Source organism: Neofelis nebulosa, chromosome 7, assembly GCF_028018385.1.
Source record: "Neofelis nebulosa isolate mNeoNeb1 chromosome 7, mNeoNeb1.pri, whole genome shotgun sequence".
NCBI classification, from domain to species: Eukaryota; Metazoa; Chordata; class Mammalia; order Carnivora; family Felidae; genus Neofelis; species Neofelis nebulosa.
This window is the reverse complement of record NC_080788.1, coordinates 136,017,409-136,031,412: the sequence shown is the minus strand read 5'-3', so window position 1 is coordinate 136,031,412 and position 14,004 is coordinate 136,017,409. Positions and strand designations below refer to the sequence as shown.

Sequence of the window (14,004 nt, the reverse complement as noted above, 5' to 3'; positions counted from 1 at the left end):
GCTCTCAAGAAGCAATAATAATAGTAATAATAATGATGTCATTGTTTAATAAGGCTTTTTACATAAGTGATAAAAGGTTAACAGAGACCCTTTGCTTTCTCCATTGAAAAATAACCTTAGGGTTACCTTCTCCTAGGACGTTTTTATTAATGTTTGATATTTTATACTTCAGGAAAATAATCCTGAAGTTAGGAATCATTTTATTAAGTTTTAAAAAATTTCTTTTATAGCTGATAATTTAGGAAGAGCAAGAAAGAAAGTTGGGAATCATAAATTCCAAATTCAAACAAGATTGCCTTAAAAAAAAAAAAATTCTGTTGGGTCACCTGGGTGGCTCAGTTGGTTAAGCATCTGACTCTTGATCTCAACTCAGGTCTTGATCTCAGGTCATGAGTTTGAGCCCAGCACTGGACTCCAGGCTGGGTGTGAAGCCTACTTAAAAAAAAAAAAAAGAGTGCCTTAAAAGAGATTAGGAAAGTGATTTTAATCATGAGCAAGCTCAATATCTATCCATAACTTGGGTAGAATGGAGGTTCTTAACAGCTAGTTTGTCTGTTTTTGTAAAGAACTTGATTATCTGTAGTGCTGATTGATTTTTGAGACCTGATAATTTGTATCTCTCAACTAGCCAGCTGAACACTATCTTAAAATTGTTTAGAAATCCCTAATAATTTACTTATATAGTTTCTATGTCAGGATAACAGTTATAGAAATTTTTTAATCTTTAAATCTTTATAAGCTTTTATAAGGCCAAGCCTGTATGTAATTTTAAATTTATATAGGATTTATATTTTACCTGCCTTCAAAAATATTTAATGTGACTTAAAGTGGTTCTTATCCTGGCTACACATTAAATCAGAATTTGGTGGGGGGTGGAGAGGGTGGGGGGAGATGGGAGGTGGGAGGCCAGAATCATCTATAGTTGTTTTTTTTTTTTTCTATAATTTATTTATTTTTTATAATTTACATCCAAGTTAGCATAGAGTGCAACAGTGTGTTCATGAGTAGATTCCTTAATGCCTCTTACCCATTTAGCCCATCCCCCCTCCCATAACCCCTCTAGCAACCCTCTGTTTGTTCTCTGTATTTAAGAGTCTCTTATGTTTTGTCCCCCTCCCTGTGTTTATGTTATTTTTGCTTCCCTATGTTCATCTGTTTTATATCTTAAAGTCCTCATATGAGTGAAGTCATATGATATTTGTCTTTCTCTGAATAATTTCGCTTAGCATAATACCCTCTAGTTCCATCCACATAGTTGCAAAGGGAAAGATTTCATTCTTCTTGATTGCGGAGTAATACTCCATTGTATTTGTATCCCACATCTTCCTTATCCATTCATCCATCGATGGACATTTAGACTCTTTTCATACTTTGGCTATTGTTGATGGTGCTGCTATAAACATTGGGGTGCATGTGTCCCTTCAAAACACATACCTGTATCCCTTGGATAAATACCTAGTAGTGCAATTGCTGGGTCATAGGGTAGTTCTATTTTTAATTTTTTGAGGAACCTCCATACTGTTTTCTAGAGTGGCTGCACCAGTTTGCATTCCCACCAGCAGTGCAAAAGAGATCTTCTTTCTCCGCATCCTTGCCAACATCTGTTGTTGCCTGAGTTGTTAATGTTAGCCATTCTGACAGGTGTGAGGTAGTATCTCGTTGTGGTTTTGATTTGTATTTCCCTGATGATGAGTGATGTTGAGCGTTTTTTCATGTGTCGGTTGGCCATCTGGATGTCTTCTATGGAGAAGTGTCTATTCATGTCTTTTGCCCATTTCTTCACTGGATTATTTTTTTTGGGGGGGGTGGTGTTGAGTTTGGTGAGTTCTGTATAAATTTTGGATACTAACTCTTTATCTGATAACGTCATTTGCAAGTATCTTCTCCCATTCTGTCAGTTGCCTTTTAATTTTGCTTATTGTTTCCTTCACTGTGCAGAAGCTTTTTATTTTGATGAAGAAGCATCTGTAGTTTTTAGAAACTTCCCAGGTGATTCTACTCTGCACTCTGGCTTGAGAACCAGCGAATTAGAAAGGGAATTAAAGTAGAGATTAAAAAATAAAAAAGGATTTCTATAACTGATCAAGAAGTGAAATTTTTAGATAGTTCTTTCTTGTCTATTATTTTCTGTCTCCATCTCCAGTGTGTTCTCTGTACGGTATTTATTACAACTTAGAATTCAGTTACTTGGTTTAAACAAAACAAGGCTTAAGCTTCCATCCGTTTTCTTTATGTTTTACTGTGTTCTTAGCAAGGGCCTAATTATATTCTTGGCATTGACCGTTGGTACGTAGGTAGGAATGAAAGAATAAATGATTAAACAGAAGCATGCTATATTAGATTATTTTTATATTCTGTTTAAATGTAGGAAATTTGCTTTGTAACTGTGACAAGGAGTTTGTCACTTGCATCTTTGAAACTAGGTTTGGTAGACCTTAAGCTGCAACCATAGTTTACAGAAGGCACAAAATATATTATTCAAATGGATAATTCATTTACTAAAACTTTAAAGACAAGTAGAGTATATCAGAAGATAACTCAGCAAAGGTATTTTCTGGAGAATTGAGTTGTTATAATCTTATCTGCCTTGGAGAATCTGAATGAATGATTTTGGCTAAGTTTCTACCAAATTACTTCATGTTTTAGAGGTCTTGCAACAATTGTGTATCTGTTGTGTGTTAGGTCCTAGGGGTACAAAAAGATTGATGGCCTGAAAGAAGAACTTAGGGGCTATATTGGACCAGTGGGTTTATATTAGTGTGAATGTTTCATATTATTGGCCAATGCAATAATAGTATGCTTCGTTTCCTGTGTCGAGGAGGAAAATTGATATTCTAGCTGACAGAGCTGGTCTTTCACACCCATCCTCCACGGTGACAGTTATGCCACCACACACAGCAGAACTTTCATGTAGAGCTAACGTCTTAGTAGAGAGTTCTTGACCCTGACAAATAGTAACGTAAGTATTTATTTGAGAATCCAAGTCTCTGTGTTGAATAATGCGGAAAAGATGAGATTTTTATTTACAGAGCCTTACATACAACTGATGTGGTGTTAGGTGATTTGATGCTCACACTCAAATCTATGAGCTTTCTGCTCTCGTATCCCTACTGAGGGCACCGACACACCAAAGCACTTGCATGATTTCCTCCAGCCAGTGGTCGGCGAGCCAGGATTTGAACAGAAGCATCGATTCCAGGACCAGCTCTACTGTATGTCACTTCCCCTCAAGAAGATATTCTCAGGGATCACCGGATCATGGTTTTCTCTAACTATGCTTTTCACTTTCAACAACGATTCAAGGAAGGCTTGGGAAGTTTTCTTTTCTTTAAAAAAGGATACATGTTGCAGGATTAGAGATCATGTATCTTCCATAGTTTCGTGCCCATTAAAAATGCACTTTATACATGCTAATTGATTGGAATTTTATTTTATTTTATTATTTTTTAAAAGTTTATTTATTTTGGGAGAGAGAGAGCATGCACAGTGTGCACGAGCTGGGGAGAGGCGCAGAGAGAGAGCGACAGAGAGAATCCTAAGCAAGTCCTGTGCTGTCAGCTCAGAGCCTGACGCCACCCTCCATCCCACAAACTGAGATCATGACCTGAGCCGAAGTCAAGAGTTGGACACTTAACTGACTGAGCCACCCAGGTGCCCTGATTGGAATTTTAATTTTTCGGTTATAGGGACATTGAAAACCACTTTGAATAGTTTTTCACCATCTGAATTAATATCCTGGAACATAATAAATAAGTTGAATTCAGAAATGACACTGGCAAATTAGAAATAGCAAACCTTTGCCAAGCGCGGCTTTGTTTTGTGAGAGTGAGCTCTACAAGTGTGTAACACTGAGGGAAGTTTTGCCACCTTTAGGTGTTTTCATAAGTGTTGTTACATTGTGGACACACAACCATAATAACAAAAATATTTTACCCATAGTTTCCTTGGTGTTTTGTAAATAATAAATAGCCTGTCGTTGTTTTTTTTAATGTTTATTTATTTATTTTGAGAGAGCGCCAGCAGGGGAGGGGCAGCGAGAGAGGGAGAGGGAGAGTCCCAAGCAGGCTCTGCACTGTCAGCACAGAGTCTCACAGTTGGAAGATCACGACCTGGGCCAAACTCCGGAGTCGTGCTCTCAACCGACCGAGCCACCGAGCACCCCAAGTAACTGTATTTAATCTAGTTTTTTAAATGCCAAGAACAGCAGCATTTTTTTAAATAAGAAAGAGCTCCGTTTTATATATGGCTACCAAAAAAGATTTATTAATCCATTCTTAAACTCTGATTATAAAAGCAAAAATAGTACTTTCACTTTTTTATTAGAATTCAGCGTTTGTTGCCAAAATAGACAAGTTTGATCATCATTTTAGACTTTTCAAGGGGGAGTCTAACCTTGACAGTTGAGTCTATACTTTAAAGTGGTTCACTTTTCACTGCCTTGCTCTCGATTTATGTCATGACCAATTTAATTTTAAAATTTTTATTTATTTATTTATTTATTTATTTATTAAATATAATTTATTGTCAAATTGGTTCCATACCACACCCAGTGCTCATCCCAACAGGTACCCTCCTCAATGCCCATCACCCACTTTCCCCTCTCCCCCACCCCCAGAAGCCCTCTTAAATCCAGGTATAATTGGCATACAGTGTTATATTAGCTTCAGGTATACACCATAATGATTCAGTGATTCTGTACGTTATTCTGTGTTTACCACAGTAAGCGTAGTTACCGTCTGTCACATGTAGTGCTATTATAGTATTCCTGACTATATTCCCTATGCTATACTTTTCATCTCTGTGACTTCTTTATTTTAAAACTGGAAGTTTGCACCTCTTAATCCCCTTTATCTACTTCACCCATCCCTTCACTCACCTCCCTCCTGGCAACCGCCAGTTGGTTCTCTGTATGTGAAAGTCTGTTTGTTTGTTTTGTTTTTTAGGTTCCACATATGAGTATCATCATACAATATTTGTCTGTATCTTATTTCACTAAGCATGATACCCTCTGGGTCCATCCACGTTGTAGCACATGGCAAGATCTCATTCTTTTTTATCGCTGAGTAATATTCCACTGTGTGTGTGTGTGTGTGTGTGTGTGTGTGTGTAGACACACGTACACATCTTTTTAATCCTGGCATGAGCAATTTTAAAATGCCAAATCCTGTTTTGAAGGAAATGTCCATGATTCAGTCGATGGCAGATACATGGAAAGGTTCTTTTTCAGTGAGTTATGTGCCAATGGTTGGGGAATACTCGGTAATTATCAAATACAAATCTCTTCATCAAGTGTCATTCAGCCATTCTGTAGCTTTGTTGGAATCCATACTCACAAAGATTTTTGTGCCTGTCTGTGCTGGGCCCCAGGGAGGTCTGTTAACCTGATGTTCTTTCTTCTCAACATGTGAACAGTAGTATTTTTCTGTTTGGATGACTTTATGTTTCTCTCCTTGATTTTTTACTCCAAGGACCTTGAAATCCACATAAGTAGGCTGGCTTGTGTTCCATCTCACGGATTACTAACTTTCTTCTTTAGTCAGTGCTACAGAAGAGCACATTTTAACTTTTTCCCCTCTGAATCTCCTTCATTTCATTGTTTGCCTCAGGTTTTCTTTGACCTTCTCCTTATTATTTACTGCCTCCGTCGCTTTCACTAGCTTCCTTTTTGCCAACTTTCTTGGCTGGCTCTCATTCAGCATAGTAATTCAGCTCTTAACCTACACATTTATTCCTTGTAGTAATCCTTTGTCTTCAAATCTTCTAATCTGGGTAGCATCTACTGCTGCGTCTATAGTCAGAAAAAATAATGGTGGTTCTTATATATGAAGCTTTTCATTATAGTTTATGTATTCTTAAAAACAATTCAAATGACTAAGTGTTTTGAAAGTGGCCTTTTTTGGTGTTTATTTCATGGACATTTTCTTTACAAAAACTGCTGAAGAATTTCATTTGTTTTCAATTTGAAATATCTTTTGACCTCCCTGGTTTTGAAGGATCAAGTATGTAGGTTTAACTTGGCTTTTCAGAATCCGTGAAAGTGAGTACCTCATATTTACAGAATCCATGCATTTATCCTAACCATATTTTCTATCATAATTTTGTGTGTCAATAAAAGGCATCGCTTTCAAAACTTAAAATTGTAGCTCTTTGCTCTTGAATTTTTGAAATATCTCCAAAACTTTGTTCTTAATTATCATATGGTACTTTTTTGATACCTAGGTTTGCCATGCAGAACTTGAATTGGGGACTTGTTTTCAAGCAGTAAATAGCAGAATTCAGTTACAGATTCTCGAGGCACAATACCTTCCAAGCTGTTCATCACCTCTCACTTTGAGTAAGTATATCTGTGGTTCAAAGTGAAATCTTCGGAAAATATTAGTCAAAGCTAGTTTTTCCTATATTTCTTAACAATGGAAATTAAAATCATACTTTTGTTATTTAACTTAAATACTTACCTTTTAACTTAAAATTACTTTATTGGATTTCAGATTTTAGCCATGTGTCTACTCCACAGTCTCTTGGATTTTTATCCATTTGATGCTATTCCTTATTTGGGTCATTAGTTTATATAGGTTGAGTGTCCAGAGGACTGTCAGATATATTTCACCAGCCTAGATAATTTGTCTTTTCTCTAGGTCTATGCCCATTGTTGAGTATTCTGCTAACTAGAAACTTAATTCAAAAAACCCCCAGAAAATATCACACATAAACCTTGAAACACTTTTCCTTCCCTGTGCCTTTGGGCACCAGAAGGGGCTCTGATGTTTTGGTTGCATAGGCCTGGTTTATATGGCTGTTCCTAGAGCTGGAGGTGTGAAGGCAGTCCTCCCTAAGGGCTAAGAGTGGGGTAAGAGTGCTCCTTTATTCGGCTACAAGAAGAGAAGATCCCTGCAGGTGGGCAAAAAGCAGTGGATGTCTGAAAATAAACGCAAGCGACCATTCAGCTCAGGAAGTTAGGAAAAAAAACAGCAAACACAAAGGAAAGTAGAGGTAAGGAATTAAAGGTAAAGCCAAAGTTGATAGATACGGAGACAACAGCAAAAGACATAATCAATAAAGCCAAAAACTGTTTCTTCGAAAAGATCAGTAAAATAGACAAACCTACAGTAAATTGGATCGAGCAAAAAATAAAGAAAACAGGCACAAGGAAGAAGATAACATTTCAAATTTGAAGGTGGTTCAATGATAAATAAGACAACCCCATTTATAACTATATCAATTCATTTGAACATCTCTGTAAAATAATTGATTTTTGGAGAAGAAAATTGTTGAAATTCACTGCAAAAGAGGGAGAGCATCTGAATAAAATGATAACCATGTGTAGGTAGTTAAAGAATTTCCTCTAATAAAAGCACCAGGCCAAGATGATTTTACTGGTGGATTCCACCAAACTTTCAGGGAACATTTAATTCCTATTTTATATAAGCTGTTCCAAAGCATGAAAAACGATGGAAAAAGTAACTTTATGAGGTTAGCATATTCTCGATATCAAAACAGAAAGGATAGTGCACACAAAAAATAGCTCTAGACTGTTACCACTTATGTAGATAGATGGAAAAATCATAAAATAAAAATAAGCAAATAAAATCTAACGTGGTATTAAAAGAATAAATTACCAGGGCTACATAGGGTTAATATTCTAGGAAATAAGGACATCAGTAGAAATCCACAGATGGAATTTATTTATGACATTAATAGGGTCTTTCTTTGATCAAAACTGCTATCAGGATTATCATAATCTCCATGCTGGAAATCTGATGGTCCGTCTAGGTCCTCACTTGGCAGCTCCCTTTTTTCTGGAAGTTCCCTCCTCACTCTCTTGCTGCCCTGGCCACCTCAGCTGTATCCCATGACTACTCAAACTAGTCAGACTGCCCTCTCTGCCTGAGCTGTAGGGACCACGTGTCAGTGAGACGGGGGAGACGGGGGAGTATGCTTAGGGGAAAAGTTATATAAACCTGAATTTTACCCAGTGCAATTCCCATCTGTAAAAGCTGACTCTCCTCCAATTTCTTCCTGCTTTTGGTCAATCTTTAATGGCTTGTGCACTTGTTTTTTATATTTTTTTTCCCCAGAATTTATAATTTTAATCTATGGGAAGGTTAGTTTCTACAACTATTCTGCCATTACTGGAAGCTCTCTATCTCCATTTATTTAAAGAGTAAATTTTCTCTAGTGGATGTGTGTTTAACCTCAGGAGTCTCGAGCAAAGAATTTTATCTGTGTAAAACCGTGAACTAAATTCCTCCAGCTGTCCAAAGAGTTGGCCCCTCTCTTTTGTATAATACTTTTCAGTGTGTGCTGCCCTATTGCTGACTGTCCTGTATGCCTCCAGTTTCCAGTCTTTAATGGCATTCAGGTTAGAGAAAGATTAGATTCATTGGGGGTTGCTGTAGTTTTTTGTAAAGCGTGATGAGAACTATAAAGTTTACTAGAGATGTTTTCCGTTATGCCAAGAGCTCGTCAGATCTTTTTTTTTTTTTTTTTTGTCAGATCTTGAGAAGCGGCTTATCTGTATGTTCACACCAAATATAACATATAGATATGTATCTTTTATGACATTTAAAATAAAATTTTACATATCAAAATTTCTTATTGTCTAGGTTTTTTTGTGAAGGTGGCAATGTTTAGTTCAGGAGAGTTGATTTATAAGAAGAAGACACGCTTACTGAAGGCCTCCAGTGGCAGAGTAAAGTGGGGAGAAACTATGATTTTTCCACTCAGACAGAATGAAAAAGAAATTATTTTTCTCATTAAGCTTTACAGTCGGAGCTCTGTAAGAAGACGACACTTTGTGGGGCAGGTTAGTAGGGATTTTTTATCTTGAATTCTTTGCTTGCACTTCTGTATGCTCAAAGCAGTTAGTCATCAAAGGGAATACGGGATAAAATTGAAGTTGAATAGAGTAAAATTCTTCAGCATCATAAAATTTAATGTTGCCACAAAAATGAAATCTTGTCACACTTTGCTTTAATACAAATAGTTGGAATTTCTGAGCAATCAGGCTTCTTATCTTGAAATAAGTCTATTTCTGAGCTTCTCAGCTGTAAACACTATAAGAAAGGTCAGTTTTTCAGTACTGTTGAGTTTGACGCTAAGTATTTAAATCAAATTTTGTAAGGCTGGAGATATCCAACCTTCTTCTTTCTGTGTCCTGTTTGATTTAATGTTTAACTCTGTATGCTATTAACTGAATAATGTTAGATTTGAATTTGAAATTTGAATGTTAGATTTGAATTTGAAAACATTAGTGGTAGCAGTGGTTGTGGTGGTATTTAGATAGTATTGGTGTCTAGATTAATCTATTTAAAAATTTTTAGTCATCTGTGTAAGACAACAGAACACTTGCTTACTTGCCAATCCTATAGGGACTTGTTTCCTTTGTAGTTTCCAAAAGTAGCTCATTATCTTTTATCTTAATTATGATTGTTTGGCTTGAATTTAAATTCCAAAATCTACATTACGGGTTTAAAGGCTTCTGTCTGCTTGATAACAAGATGTTATTAGCAGCCTATGTGAAATCCTTAAATTACATGTGAATTTTCAAAGATTGATAATAACTTTTTGACCGACTTCTTCATGTGTTTTACCTAAAACATTTATATAAAAAATTACAGTTTTGTCATTCTTCATTTATTCCTATTTGGGAAAGAGTTTGACTCAAAAACTCATATAGGTAGCATACTTTTCAAAGCCGTGAGGCCTATGAAGTGGATTCAGTTGAGGCTTCCTATCTCACTAAGCCTCAGCGATCATGTAGGAATGGAATGGGAGATTTCAGGTGATTTTCAGCATAACGTTTTTGGTGATTCCATTTCCTTGGTTGACAGTCCAGTTAAGAATAATAATTCTGGAAGGGTTCTGGCTGTTCGTCTGTTCCCTCTGGCTTCTCCGGTGTCCTTAGTAGCCATCATGATGGGGTAGCCAAATGTGGACTCAAGGTCTCCCCACCCTTACATCAGCCAGAGCATGCTGGCGTTATCTGATTCATATCATATACTAAGGTTCTTTGTAAGATTTTATATGAAGTAAAGTTCTTCAGATCAGGAAATTAAGGGGGGAAAGGTTGAAAATCAGTGACCTGCTCCAGTGTCCTTATTTAAAAGAATTAGAAACTCCGTCTCACAGAAGTTAATTCCGAAGTAGCGGCACTTGGCAGGGCTAAAGCTGAGGTGAGAATTCAGGCTTTGGGTTCCTTGCCCACCTTGCCTCTGTGGTGTGTAACCAGTGTGATGTCTCACATTTGCATAATGCTTTGCAGTTTTCTCAAATTCATTCATGTCTGTTACCTAAAGTTAGTTTAGATTTCAATTAAAGTCACAGCTTTATCTAATGTAAAAGGTGCTTAAAATGGACACTTCTTACCAATCTAACTTAAATCATGATTAGTCTCCATTAATCCTCACAGAAGTGTTTCAGATGATTAGGATCCATTGTAAGTTGAGCTCCTAGGCTTATTGAATAACGAAAGATACTAATTAGTGTTTTGGGAGAAATGATTTTTATAATCTTTCATGTTGAATTTTTAAATTGGATTGATTCATCTAAAACAGTCTGCAGGGTGACTAGGTTAAGTATTTTAACATTTACGTTTCAAATAGAAATCAAACAAAATTTTGGAAAAATGGAAAGATGTTTAATTGAAAATACGTGAACCAAACTTCCACTCGTCTTTCATCCATAAGAGTTATTAGCAGTTTGAATTCAGACTCTGTTAAATGGTTGTACTGTTCCTTTCTAGATTTGGATAAGCGAAGACAGTAATAACACTGAAGCAGTGAATCAGTGGAAAGAAACCATTACAAATCCAGAAAAGGTTGTTATCAAGTGGCACAGATTAAATCCATCTTGAAGACATCACACATTAATTTGATGAAGAATTTGACATTCTTTTAGAAGACTTAGGATTTCAATTTGCTACCAATGAAAAGAGACAAATCAATACATTTGTCAATTTATTTATGGAGGTCATAATTGTAATGTGTAATGGATCTTATAGAAAATTAAATTTGATTAAAGAAAATGGGATGACTTATATCTGATATCCAAAATAAAGGGGATGTTTTAAAACTATGCCAAAATAGACAGTGAAATAAAGAGTAGTATTTCTGGGGCAACTAAATAAATTATAAAATCAATGAGAATTTCAACCATAGGTGGTGATTGCTATCTTACATTTATGGGTTTTTTTGAAAGCTTTCCCTAGATATTTAAAATCTAGTATATCAAGTCTCTGTTAGTACTGTTAGACATGTAGAAGACTTTACTACTGTCTGTTTCAGTGCCAGTCATTCTTGATTAGGTCTTGACTCCACTGTTTACCTCTTGCTACCTCTCTTCTCTCAGAAAACAAATACGAATCATCGAACCACTTCAGCTCTTAGGTATTCGGGGAAGAGTTGTGCCCTAGGTTTCTTACTTCTTACCCATAAGGCGTCACATTGCCACTGTATAAATTATTTATCTCCGAGAAACTTCAAATATAGGACGCTATGTTTTGGCAAGAATAAACGAAAACACCAGAAGGTTGAAGTTTAATTGGAAACCTTGTGTGTACACATTTTGCTGTGTTTTCCTCCCTCAAATATTTTACCCTTTGTTTTAATTGGAGTTGGAATAAGATTATCCTCCATGTAGCTCCTCCTAATTAGCAGAACTAAATGAGCTTAATTAGCAAGTTCAATATTTTATGATAATTATTTCCCTTTTTTTAGTGTTTATATATGTATCTCTATAGATATATAGATATAGAGATATATATATGAACTACTTGTTCTATAATCCACAATGCTATTTTCCCATGTTTTTTAAGAAACTGTACGTGATAGCATTATATAGCACATATTTTCTATTGCAGTTTCTCTCAGGAACTCACTAGAAGTCAGTATGTGGGCCTGATTTCAGGTTAGTCAGCTATGCAAACTATGCCCCAAAAGAATAGCTGCTTGGAGAAACAGATAATGCCTTCCTTGATCTTGGCAAGTCTGACTTTAGTTTTGCTAATGAGTAGACCAACTGCTCTGTGGTCATGGTCTTTCATTTTTCTTTCTCTCTTACCTTGTCCACACATGCCAGGAGGTAGGTGGTGATATTTTAGACCAGAAGATACTTTGGTATAGCTGTAGAATACCCTCTTCATTCTAGTTCTTATGTTCTGTATGTCTCATTAAGATTTTCTCAAGTAAACCCTTAATTCCTTTTTTCCTAGGTATCATCTCCACAAGCTACAAAATATGCCTAATTTACACGTTCTTTGCTTCTGTTCCCTAGAGTTTATGTTATACTGGTGGTGTTGACAGTGTGCATTTGGAAATAATTTTCTGAGATTTGTGAACAATGAAATATTGGTCAGTACTCACGTGAACTTTCAAGGGAAATCACCTTGACTGTAGTGTTTTACATCTTTGAGACAAATGACTTTATTTTTTTAGAGCAGTTTTAGGTTCACAGCAAAATTGACAGGAAGGTACAGAGAGTTCCCAGGCACCCCTGACCCCCACATACACACACCTTGCTCATCATCAACATAGCCCACCAGAATGATACATTTGCTAAAATCAGTGAACCTACGTTGGCATAGTGTTATCACCCAAATTTAGGGTTCGCTCCTGGTATTGTCCATTCTGTGAGTTTTGACAGGTGCAGAAGGTCGTATAGTCACCACTGTAGTCTCATACAGAGTAGCCTCACTGCCTTAAAAATCCTCTGCAAATACACCTGTTTTAATAGCCACCAAATAGGTATTTTGGCTTTTGGACAATAAATAACAGACTTTATTGGTTTTTTTTTTTAATCTAGAGTTTAATTTGAGCAGTTTTTTGTGTTCTATTAATGCTTCCAATTCCTAAAGTTATTATATGTAGTCATGTATTTAACTCAATTTAAATTATTTAATGTTTAATGTTTTTGCAATATGTATACAATGTATAATTTCAGAGAAAGTGTGATTTTTTTGGTTTCTTGCATGTCTTAGAATCATAGGTAAATAAAAAAAATTAAAAAAAAAAATCTTTTCACTTAAAAGACCTTTCAGTTAGAGTAGTATTGACACAACTAAATTCCCAAATATTTTAATTAGTTTTACTTAAGCCTTTTTCTGGTGCAAGAGGTACCGAATACAGATGATATTCTGGTTGTCTTTGAAGCTTTACATGAAATATGAAAAGAAACACACTTTTTTGTTAATAGCTACTCAAATTATGAGAAAAAACATTAGCTGGTAATAAAAACATGAGATAGTAAGCAAAAATCACTTGTCTTTGTTTTTACTCGGGTATTTCTTGACCTTTACCCACTTATCACAAGGACAAGGGAATCAAAATGGTGCTAGATGACCAGAGAAAGCCATGGAAGGGTTCACACTGATAGCTGATAGTTTATACAATGCTAATCCCTAACACCGTGCTTACTTATGTATAAGCTTTCAGATTGATACAATTAGGTAGCTACAGCCCATGTCAAAATACAACATCACTCTTCAGCTTTCATTTGGTTTTGCATGACTTTTTCTTTTAGCAGACCTCCTAGGGAAATTATCATTGAAGTGTATCAGTTCCAGAATTTACCAGACCGTTAAGAAGAAACCAATGGCATTTTGAACATATTTAATTATGAGCTGAAAATAAGCTAAAGTGAACTTCTGCTTAAATATAGTTATGTGAATTTCTGTGATACTATTGTACTGAAACCATATTTCCCAAAATTTCCCCCCAAATTGTTACTGTTTGTTTAATAAAATAATTGTTTATTTTTGAAGGATTTTAGAAATTTTCAGTAAATTTTACTATTTTGTATCATGACAGCAATATTTCAAAGGATATGTTATTTCCTTTTGGTATTTGATGGGGTATATTGAGGGAAGTACCAGATAAAATATCTCTATGTATACTATATTAGGGTTTTTTCAGAGAAACAGAACCAACAAGGTGTATATATACATTTTTAAACATAGATATTTTTTTAATTATGAGAAGTTGGCTCATGTATTATGGAAGCTAAGAAATC

The 14,004-nt window shown here is 35.7% G+C and overlaps 1 protein-coding gene across 5 annotated transcripts in view; it reads left to right on the top strand.

Annotated features, from left to right (window-relative positions):
- TC2N (tandem C2 domains, nuclear) overlaps positions 1-13,758 on the top strand; it is a 44,657-nt gene extending 30,899 nt beyond the window's left edge. For all 5 annotated transcript variants that reach the window (XM_058740043.1, XM_058740046.1, XM_058740047.1 and 2 more), the window contains 3 exons: positions 6,220-6,334; positions 8,604-8,803; positions 10,742-13,758. In XM_058740043.1, the coding sequence (XP_058596026.1) occupies positions 6,220-6,334; positions 8,604-8,803; positions 10,742-10,852 (426 nt within the window). In that variant the 3' untranslated portion in view covers positions 10,853-13,758. The remainder of the gene's footprint in view (positions 1-6,219; positions 6,335-8,603; positions 8,804-10,741) is intronic.
- The last annotated feature ends 246 nt before the right edge of the window (positions 13,759-14,004 follow it).